Source organism: Paralichthys olivaceus, chromosome 19 (genome assembly GCF_024713975.1).
Source record: "Paralichthys olivaceus isolate ysfri-2021 chromosome 19, ASM2471397v2, whole genome shotgun sequence".
Taxonomy (NCBI): domain Eukaryota; kingdom Metazoa; phylum Chordata; class Actinopteri; order Pleuronectiformes; family Paralichthyidae; genus Paralichthys; species Paralichthys olivaceus.
Window position 1 is genome coordinate 11,702,875 of NC_091111.1, and position 11,526 is coordinate 11,714,400.

The 11,526-nt window shown below is 38.7% G+C and overlaps 1 protein-coding gene across 1 annotated transcript; it reads left to right on the forward strand.

Annotated features, from left to right (window-relative positions):
* Nucleotides 1-2,123: 2,123 nt before the first annotated feature.
* On the forward strand, nucleotides 2,124-11,303 carry gata4 (GATA binding protein 4). The gene is made up of 6 exons (XM_069515214.1): nucleotides 2,124-2,815; nucleotides 7,496-7,662; nucleotides 7,753-7,878; nucleotides 8,022-8,103; nucleotides 8,275-8,432; nucleotides 9,115-11,303. Exons 1-6 carry the CDS (start codon nucleotides 2,299-2,301, stop codon nucleotides 9,238-9,240), a joined length of 1,176 nt encoding a protein of 391 aa, XP_069371315.1. The 5' UTR covers nucleotides 2,124-2,298; the 3' UTR covers nucleotides 9,241-11,303.
* Nucleotides 11,304-11,526: the final 223 nt, after the last annotated feature.

Genomic DNA, 11,526 nt, shown 5'->3' on the forward strand with positions numbered 1-11,526 from the left:
AAGAATGAATCATCTCTGATTTTTGTGTAACTTTGTGCCCTCGCAGGTGAACGACACTACGCCCTGATATTATTAGCCGGCAATTGGTGGATGTGTAATCAGCCTGCAGTTACACATTGATAACGGTTCCCCATTTCTGCACAGATAGAAAGATAGAAAGATAGATAACCATGTGTAAACTATCCCTATATATTGAGAAAGTGAACATCAAAATCCTGAATCCAGGTTTTTTCCTGACCCCATCCTTCCACCAAGTTTTGTAATAATCTGTCCTGTAGTTTGACCACAATCCTGCTATTAAATAGACAAACCAATAAACAAACAAACACATGTAGATGAAAACAGAACCTCCTTGGCCAAGGTTGAGCTAAAAATACACAGAGAAGCAAATGTACATCTGCAGGACCCTGGAAGGTCAAAGAGCAAACTGTCCAACCTGAGTTTAAATGGTTGTAAAGCAGGCAAAGGGTGTGTTTCTTATACTGACATTAATCATGTTATCCATTTGATTGTATTGGTAACATATTTCAGTTTAGGTTTTCAGAAGGTCCCTTTCACAGCACACATTGAAAATCATAGCATTCATGATGATGGGCCAGATGCAGGGACAAGCTGAAAACATGCACGCTGTAGACTGCAATGACATAAAATACAGGGATACAGAATCACAGGGAAAGTTATTTGTTATACCTATAAACAGAAACATATATAACTGTAAAACATTTATTAGTGTGAGAGAACAGCCTTGTTAAATTTCAACTTTCCTAAATTTGTGAGAGAATTCAGATCACGTCTGTATATTTAATGTTTCATCAGTTTTTTCCCAGGAGCATTACAGTGCAACCTGAATACAAGCTCTATGGTTTGTATCACAAATGAAGATCTTAAATTTCCTTTTATGAACAATGGAGTTAAATGTGTTATATGTTCTCTCTCTCTATATATATAAACATATATGGCATTTATTACATTACACACACAAACACACACACGTGCACACACACGTGCACACACTCACTCACTCACACACGCATTATTGGCAGCTTGTGCAGGGCCACATCATTCACTGGGAGGTTGTCAGTGGGAAGTGGCTGCACAATGAAATGGCCTCGTGTGTTTACGTTTCACTGGTGTTGATGACAGGTATAAATCCGACCAAAGGCGTCAAGCATCCATGCAGCATTCATCATCTTTGTCACGACGAGAAAAAACAACAACACTGGTGAAAAGTCTCAAATAAGACGGATTCGATCAGTAATAACGACACGTCACATCCTGCAGGTCACAGCTGATTTATCCTCACATGCAGAGTTATCTTTACTGCAGTGTTCCTCGAAAATATCTATTAACGTGTAGAATATGTATCCAACACACAGGCCTGTTTCTATCAGATAAGATAGCTGCTCTCCCCGATTATTGAGACTTTGAAAGGGTTTGAAAACTGATAAGCTTATGGCCACGTGTTTATAATCTATAGGTCAGACATGTATTGATCACTTGATCAAACTTTCGTTCATAATCAATTTTATCTTGCAAAATATGCCAGTGGTTTTATTTCAAGTCGGTGGGAGAAGAACTATATGAGATTATTATTCATTTAATTTAATTACAACAAGGGGCCAAAACAGGATCGCAACAGACACACAAGAAACACTGATAATAGACGAGTCAGAAATAAACTAGATATTTATCAATCGACATTTAGTAGAAAACTAGCAGTATTATATGAATCGTTTTAAAATAGAAATGTATCTTTTACAGTCTATAAGTGAAAAGAACAGAGAGGTACACGACCTATAACTCAAAAGAAAGCATTCGTAAATTTAACTCGTTAAAAAAGGAAAAAGTTCAAAATTAGTATCAAACCCACATTCATTTTATTGACCAGTATCCAGTTTATAAGAACGGTTGTCTTTTCTCTTTATCCATCAGCATCAATCAAATCCACCTCAGGTTTTTGGATTAAACTTAAAATAAACTCCAATCTTTCTGAAAGTCGAGATGATCAAGAGAGAGAGAGAGAGAGAGAGAGAGAGAGAGAGATGATAACAGCTGGATCTTGATCACAAGGTGAAGTCACTCCTCCTCCTCCTCTCTCGTGTGTCTTCTCTCACTTTCCTCTTACTTTTCTTTTGTGTTTGACCCAACAACACATCTGAGTTTTAACAGGGACCGCAGGTGTTTGTGGATCGTTTTAAACCACGAGTTTTTCTGCGTTAACACTCGGTCATCTCGTGCGTAAAAGCATCCATCATTCCTCCATCTATCCACACGGATGTGCAGCCTCAAGGAGAGGATATGTACCAGGGCATAATGACCACCAACCACGGACCCCCTTCCTATGAGGCCGGATTTCTGCACAACGCCTCGGCGGGCACCTCCCCGGTTTATGTGCCCACGACACGGGTCGTCACCCCCATGATCCCGGCGCTGCCTTACCTCCAGACGCCCGGCGCGTCGCAGCAGAGCAGCCCCGTGTCGAGCCACTCCGCCTGGGCGCAGCCGGGCGCAGACTCGGTGCCCTCGTACAACCACTCCCCGGTGTCTCCGCGCTTCACCTTCTCCACCAGCCCACCTATGTCCTCCGGGGTGGCCGCGGCCCGGGAGACAGCAGCCTCTTACGCCAGCCCGCTAAACATCTCTGCGAACGGCAGGGAGCACTACGGAGCCCGGGGCCTCAGCGGGTCGTACCACAGCCCGTACACGGCCTACATGAGCCCGAACATGGGCGGGACGTGGCCGGCGTCCCCTTTCGATAGCCAGGTCCTCCACGGTCTCCAAACCGGTGCTACTCCAACACGGCATCCAAACATAGGTGAGCAAGGGGAAAGTAAAACGCTTTTTTAATGTATAAGAGTCGGAATGAAAATGTTCTGCATTTCCCGCAATAATATATGTTTGAATTTATCAGACATCCAGATAATAAATAATAAGAAACGTCAAACTATCAGCTCCAGACGAGACAGAAATACAGATGTGATTAATAAAAGAAAACTGAAGATGCATCAATGACCATGAAAACACACGTGTAGGAGGTGGAAGTTTGAATCCCAAGTATCTTCAAATAAAAAACAGGCTCTGCTGCAGAAAACATCTCAAAATGTTGACATGCATTTGTGCAGTGTTAAAAAAATAATCTCATAATTTTTAGCCACACAGATTGAGGCTTTGACAGTGAACCACTATTTTACAGTAATCTAAAATAAAATTAAAAATATATATGTACAAATCATAACAATAACGCAATATAACATGATTAATTGTATGATTTATATTTTCTTAGATTAAAAATACAAATTAATCATTGTCTCATAAAGCCAATTTAAAGTGTACATGTTTTATTACATTTTATTTAAACGAGGGAGACTTGTATTTACTACATTGACCTCGTTACACCCTAGTCAACATCATAATGAATTTAAGAAATATTATTATTATTATTTATAATATACATTTATAGTGTTGGGTCAGAGAACAATTGAAGTCTAAATATCACTTTTTACAATATGGATTCATGACGTGTTTTATCGGGAAACAAATCGAAAAAACTCAAGCATTGTTCTTATTCCTAAAGTAAAAGTTAGAAAACCATTTGATTGTGTGTGCAATGCATACAATTCAACATTTATTAACTAAATAGCTTATTTTTCTGTCTAATTGAACAACGAAATGCAACATTAAATAGCTGATTTAATTAAAATCCATGAAAGTTAAGATTTTAAGCCTTCTGGTGAAAAAATCATATAAATATGATGAAATATAAAAAAATGAATTTCCATTTTAGGAAGACTATATCATTATTTTCTGCTATCAATAAAATAGATAATATATTAAATTGTGAATTAAAGTGATTGAAGTGATGGAAATGAATATTTAACTAAGGCTAAATTGATAGCACTGTTTATGAGGATTATAATTTATGAGCTGTGTCATGTGGATCAGTAAAGATCTAACCTTGGGCAGCCGCCTTTTCTTTTAGTGGGGATATTAATAATATATATATTTATATTTTCATATTATACACATGTTATTTATCAGTGGGCTGCAGCCGGAGCTCAGATCTGAGTGATGAGTCCTTTACGTCCCTGCTGGATGTAAATCTGGCTTATGTACCCTATATGTGGGATCACAGGTATTTCACAATGCATTGGTTTTACTTAGGTTGTCAGTTCTTTGACCTGCATCTTGTGTCGTCTCCATAACTAATCAAATGGGAGTTTGTTTGACCTGAGTTTCTCTACAGCTGCTGCAGGGTGATGAGGCCTCAACCATTTCAATCCCTGAATCTTTTCTCTAAGACTGTTTTTCCTATGTATCATATTTACATCAGTTTAATTCCTCATGCATTTCTATTAGCTGCTCTTTCTCTCTGCCTATTAATGTGTGACCTGTGTGTTGATTATGGGAACAGCTTTAATGGTCACATCTACAAGGTCGTCCCCTTGAACTGTTTGATGAAGAAATATCCGCTATTAGAGATAAAGAGCATTGATCCAATCTGACCTCCTCATCTGATTACGATCATGCTGAACTCACAGTGTGGCCTCTTCACTGATTGCTCCTGTTTATTGATGCAGGAAAAGACAGAGACTGCATCTCTTTGTTTTATAATAATGTCAAATGAAATCAAACATCAGAGATTACTTCAGTGGCCGTCAGTCATAAAGTGAAAGTCTCCTTTGTTGGGGAAAAGAACGGTAATATAACTTTTACTCTGAGTCAATGATAGAAGGACAAATAACATCACAATTGGCATTACTCAAATTAAATCGAGGTTTTATTTGAATTTAATATTAATTATGTAAAATAAACTAATTCATATTTACGTTGATACATGAACTTAAATTCTTGTTTTTAAAAATAGCTTTAATTTATCTTATAGTACATCTTGTGTTTCCAGAGAGACATTACAGCTACGTCAATGTTTTATAAGCAAATTAGTTAAAAACTAATACCTGATAATTGTTTTCTGACAATGTGTTAAATTGTAAATGTAAAGAGGAAAATCATTTTTTCAATGACCAGAAAAGCTTTTTTCATGATCCTTTTTTTGGATAACTCATTATTTTGGTTTCTAAAATGCAGTATAACTCTGAAAGTAATAAAAGTGAAATGTGTCTCCTTAAATAAGCAAAACCTACCTCTCCCTGTGGAATTTAAAAATAATATAATGTCTGTTTTATCAATGTGTTGGAAATGAAAATAATTTACAGAACGTAAATCATTAGCAATTTGCTGGGCAACAGAACAACAGAGAAAAAATGCCACAAATCTTAGTAAAGTAATATTCAAAGAGCTTAAAAAATATATATTTTTTATAAAATTCACAAATACTTTTTCTGAAGAATACATAAGTTAAAGTGATCACACTTAAACACATTTAAATATTATTATTCACATTAAAGAAAAGTGCCTCTAGTATATAATATATCTTAATTATATATAGATATTATTAACAAAAGTGTCAATTGTAAAAGTGATAGTATAGATAATAATAGATAATCATAAAATTATTGATACAGTGAGTAAATTTTGCTCTTGTAAAATGACACATTATATATTTTAAAGGCTCATCATATGTAAAATCTCAATTTGAAAAGCAACTAAAACATTATTTTATTCATTTTTGGAGAATCAATATTTTGCTCTGATGTTGAGTGTTATGCAGCATTAAATGGACAATAGACTACAAATACATTACATATGTACTTAAATACAGTTCTTGAGTAATTGTACTTATTTGCTTGAAAGCAGTATACTGATATAGTGGTGGTTTTAAGAAATTCATATAATAACTATTGGTTTACTATATAAAGTAATTTGTGATATTTTGATGACATGTTTGTGAAGTTCATTTATCTCAAACAGTGTGTGACCTCAGCCAGCGGATGTAGTGGAGGAAAAAGTACAATAATCCAATCTGAAATGTACTAAAAGTATAAAATATACATGGTCTTACTTTTAATTCTTGCCACTGAAACATATTCATCTACTCGTCCATTGAGTCCTTTACTCCATGTTCACCTTTGGCCTCCTAAAGCATTAGCGAGGCTGTTTTTAAACTGCACCCTGATAGTCGGCGTGTATCTGATAGAAGATACACCCTGACATTTGTACAGTGGAAAAAATAAAACCTCTGTTAGATAGATGTGGAACGCTGCAGTCATTTTCTCTTTGTGTATTGTCTCTGTGTTGATGCGTTGTGTTGGCTACAATTGCTGCCTGGCTCAAGGTTAGCCTGCCCCGCTGTGTCTTGTTTGGCTCTTGGCCTTGGTGGAGGCCTGCATATGGTTGTGTATCAGTTCAGTTACTGTTGGAGGAGCAGATGGTGGCCAGGTTTACACTCTCTGAAGAGGAGTAATTATGGAGAGAGGAGTGCGTGGTTAAAAACACATTGTGATGCCACTCAAATGTAAATTTTCACAAGTTTTACGTTGAAGCTTTCTGCAGTTTCTCAAGCTATGTTTTGGCAAAAGACAGATGAAGATGGAGTCTTTTCCCCCCGTTTTTGTGGCGATACTAGTTTCAGATGAGCGAGTGACGACTACATTCATCAGGTGTCGTGCTATCTGAGAGGCAGAAGGAGATGTGACATACAAAGAGTCTCTATTTGAATATGATGGAGCTCCGTCTCTATTTCCAGCTGGCTCTTTATCTGCAGGGGGAGTTGGGAGATAAGGGGGGAATCCAGGCTGCTGTTGTGTGGGCCTGTTGTAACTGTGGGCCTGCACCTCCTGCTGGTGTAGAGATGCCACTGTACTATATAACCAGCCTGTCAGGGACTGTTTTTTTAAGAGAGAATGGAAAGAATTTCTGTGGCACGAGCCCAATTGGAGGTTCATTTTATCTGAGCATAAGGGATATAATTCTTTGCTTTCATGAAGTGAAGGTTTGATAAGTAATCCCATGGATGCAGACTTCCACCAAGGCCCAACAGTCCCCTTCTGAAACTACATTTAAATTCACTGGACATACCTATTCTCTAAGATTTAACGACAATGTTGGGAAAACTCCCTATCTCATAATGTTAAAAAGAGAGAAAAAAATCCTCTATCCGCCCTCTGATCCGCGTCACAAAGTAATTGGTTCTTCCCTGAACTGTACTGTAAAATTCCACCAATTTCTGTGGTAAACCGTCAAGTAGTTTTTGTGTAATCTTGTCCACAATCACACAAACCAACCCACGAACAAACACAGGGTCAACAGTACAATGAAAACTGTGGGACGGGAAGCACATGTCAGCTCAGCAATACAATAAGAACAGCTTAATATAAAAAAGTCATATAAAATAATACTATATACAGAAATGTAAAACCAAAGTGAATGTTGTGTACTATAGGAATATGTATGTGCACATTTTCCAGAGGTAAGTAAACAATGATTAGGATGATTTTAAATCTTTGACTGAATTATCCTCTGTGCCGGTGAAGATGTTCAGCAAATTATCCATGAAAGAAAAAGCTTACTTGATTTCTCATTTGTCATCTCTGATCAGATTTGTTCGATGACTTTGCCGAGGGCCGAGAGTGCGTGAACTGTGGGGCGATGTCGACCCCCCTCTGGAGGCGGGACGGCACCGGCCACTATCTGTGCAACGCCTGTGGGCTGTACCACAAGATGAACGGCATCAACAGGCCACTCATCAAACCCCAGCGACGACTGGTGCGTGAAAGCAAGACTCACAATCGGCACGTTCTTCACATATATTTTTTTGTGACAAATGAATTACCGTCTTCTTTCTCTTTACTTTAGTCTGCCTCGAGAAGGGTGGGCCTGTCCTGCACCAACTGTCACACCACCACCACCACCCTGTGGAGACGAAACGCAGAGGGCGAGCCGGTCTGCAACGCCTGCGGCCTCTACATGAAACTTCACGGGGTAAGAGAGATTCAGTCACATAGTTTAAACATATTCTTAGTTCATTTTTTAACACATCTCAACATTTTTTTCCTCACCGGCCTCTATGGATGTCGCACAATCAGATTTCACTCAGTTCTCTCCTCCCCCTGGTGTCTCGACAGGTACCACGACCCCTGGCTATGAAGAAAGAGGGGATCCAGACCCGCAAACGCAAACCCAAGAACCTCAACAAGTCCCAAACCGGTGAGCTTCAATAACTCAATGGATTTTAAATAAAACTTGAGTCAAAATCCCTGCAGACATTTGGATCCCTCCATTATAGCCCATACTGGTTGAATGTGTATTTCATGTCTCAAGGCCCACTCATGTGTTCTGACTGTACATGTGACATAACCACGACTCTGTGCCTCACAGGGACTCCAGGCTGTGAGGGGACTCCAGTCACACCCAGTAGCACTCCCCGCAACGCCACTGGCAGCATCAGCAGCGGTGGCAGCACAGAGGAGCCTCGTCAGATAAAAACAGAACCGGAGGCTCACAGCTTGTTCACACACCACAGCACACATTCACAGGTGAGACACTGAGAAATATCAGAATATTTAAGAAACAGGGTGACAGAATAGGTAGAGACACAATAATCATAAGTAGCTTTATCTGTCTAATAATGACATAATGACCTTAAAGACCAGGAATCGACAGTTGCTAAGACCAGAGTGTTAAAAATAAACATTGACTCTGGGTCTGGAAAGTGAAACTAATGTGGAAGTATGTGAAACCTGTGTTCGCTTGAATGACAATCAGGGGGTGACTCCACTAACAGAAGAAATAAGTCAGTTTATAGAGATGTGAGTGAAAAATGAACAGCGTGGCGTTCATTTTGAAAAATTATGGTCCCATTTAGAGTCAAATAGACGGTAATGCACCTTATGCACTAGGGCATGGATATTGTGTGATTGACAGATTGTAATGTCCAATGGGTACAGGTGTAGGTGGGTCCTCGAGCTCTCAGTCAGGCTCCACCCCCTGGTCCTCCAAACATGGTTACTTTTGGTTTCAAGAAACAAAATTGGACAAATTGACAGACTCAATGCTACAAAGTGGCAGTTCACAAACCAATGGCTTAGGCATCATTATTAAAAATGAAATTCTACAATATTTAATCTTATTTTATTCGTGTTATTTTATAATGTCACCCAAATGTGGTGTAGACCAATTGTATGGGTCATCTAATCGGTTTCTTCTGTGTTCATACAGATCTCAGCACTGCCGGCCTACATGGCAGCTCAAGGTGGAGCCATTCCTCTCAAGATGTCCCCCGGGGGCCACAGTGGATCTTCTGGAGCCAAAGCTGAGCCGTGGAGCAGCCTAATCCTGGCTTAGAAGACCTACAACCCAGAACCAACTCATCTATACAAAATTAGACTCTACTGACAGACTCAAGTGCTGGGAACGTGGACCACTGCTGGGGATGCAGAAGATCCAACACAGCCTGTTTGTACAGTGCAAAGATATGAGACAGAAATATGGAGGGCGCTACAAAGATGGACATCTGATGGGATGGAGTTTGATGGTTGTGAAGGAGCAGCTCTGTGATTCAAAACACACGGCAACTTTTGATATGAAAAACTGTAACTTTATTAGACGAAAAGTTTCTTTGCCATGCGAGTGCGTGACACAAGCTGTGACATACGCCAGTGACAAATAACGGAAACGGTCAGACTTTATCTCCCTGAGTTCTTTTTATTTCAATAGATTGTTTTCATTTTGAGGATTTGCATTTTATTTTGACGAAAAACGGAGGTAATGAATTACAGCAGGACGTGTTTACGTTAAATGCAGCCCCGTGGTCAATTCTCATAAATAAGAATAGTAACAACCCTACGGTAAATTTTCACACTCACCCGAGCAGTACATTTGTAAAAGATGTCTGAACTCAATAGCAATGTGTTAGGATAGGCTACAACGTATGTGCTGCTAACTTAATGAAACACTAGGCAACTTTTTCACATTAAAATAGCAATTTTAAAATTATTTTAAAGCTTCACTGACTAGATATAGGGAAAATGTTGTCACTTTAATACCGACTCCTCCTCCCTGTTCTTGCTCTGTGTAACTTTGGTGAGTGGCTAAGATCTTCTGTGAGAAGAGTGGAACTGACCGATAGTCGCAGCTACACTTGCCAGAATCATTTCCAGCAAGTTCCTGATAATTAATTAAAAAACAGTGTTTATCTTCAATGTTCAACAAAGAAACATTTAAAGTATGAACAGAGTTTGGTGCATTTGTTACAGGAGCAGCTTCAGGTTCAGAAAGCCAGGGATCATGGGTAATATCCACTGTTAAGTTGCATTTCAGTTGGGTCAGTGGGACTACGTAGTCTTTGTTTTTTCTCCACATGAAAACCCCTTAATCGCTCTGACATGGAGCCCAACAGAATTAATCACCACTTATTGCTGCAGAGGGCGCTGTTGCTCAATAACAATGACATAGTGTTGCTTTAATAATCCACACGCCTCAGTTTTCAGTATTTTCTAAGTGACTTTGTCACGAAACTGGTGCATTGTTTCTGTGTTTCACGAGGCGTGTTGCTGTGGAGCTATTTACATGTAGAGTTTTACTTTATTCAAGCACCTCAGTTATATTGGGGCAGCAGCAAAAGTCTTAGCAGCTTTTATCTCAGCACTAAGAAAACACAAACATGGCTAAACATCAGCAAAGGTAAATACAATTTTTCAATAAGTGTGTGATTAGCTTTATTAAAGATGATCTAATACAGTCAGGTTTAGTCACATATATTTAATTCAAATTATTTCTGACTGCTCTTGACATCCATCACTCCTCAACACCAGTGATAAAATGACCCTCAGTAAATAAAAACACATGATCCACTCATTGCAGTAGGAGCTGCTCCCTGGTAGACTGGATCAGTTTCACTTTGTGCCTTTGTCCTTTAGATGTACAAAACAACACATCAGTATTGTCAACTGTATGAAAAAATACACAATAAGCTACCTATGAATGATGCACATGACCAATATGATGTGGATGGACTGTCACACAGCTCCCTCTGCTGACACAAGTACAATAGTGCATGCACATGAGGAGCCTCCTAAACATTTTGGAGCCTTTCCAAGAAAAAAAAAAGATCTATTTATTATTATAGACACAAATCAAAACACATTATCATATAATAATCATCTATAACATATATATATCAAGGTTGTTTGATAAACTATATGAAGGAGAGGTTTACAGTTTGTTAGTGAAACTGCTTGAATTTGCTTGTGACAAGCATGGAGGCAATATGTGTAAATGTGGGATTCTACCACATGTAATTTCCTTAATAACCATATGAGCGTGTATGTAAAAAAATCCACTCCAGTATAATTGTGTAATACACCTTTTTGTGATATATTGTAAGTAAAGACACAATGAGAGACGAACATGTGTGTGTTTCTCAGCATGTGCTTACACTACCTGATACCCTTTAGCTGTTTTCAGTTGAACTTTGAAGTTTTCCTGAAATGTTCCTGAGGGGGCTGTATCACTCTGTCCACACTGATGTGGACATTTACATTTTCCAAAACAAACATTTTCCTCTGCATTTGAGCCTCTCGTCAACACACGAAAGGCATTTTAAGTCACTAGAACAGATATTTTATATAT

Coding starts and splice junctions, on each gene's coding strand:
- gata4 (XM_069515214.1), top strand. CDS start 2,299: ATGTACCAGGGCATAATGACCACCAACCACGGACCCCCTTCCTATGAG. Junction 7,663..7,752: donor TCAAACCCCAGCGACGACTG/GTGCGTGAAAGC, acceptor TCTTTACTTTAG/TCTGCCTCGAGAAGGGTGGG. Junction 7,879..8,021: donor TCTACATGAAACTTCACGGG/GTAAGAGAGATT, acceptor GTGTCTCGACAG/GTACCACGACCCCTGGCTAT.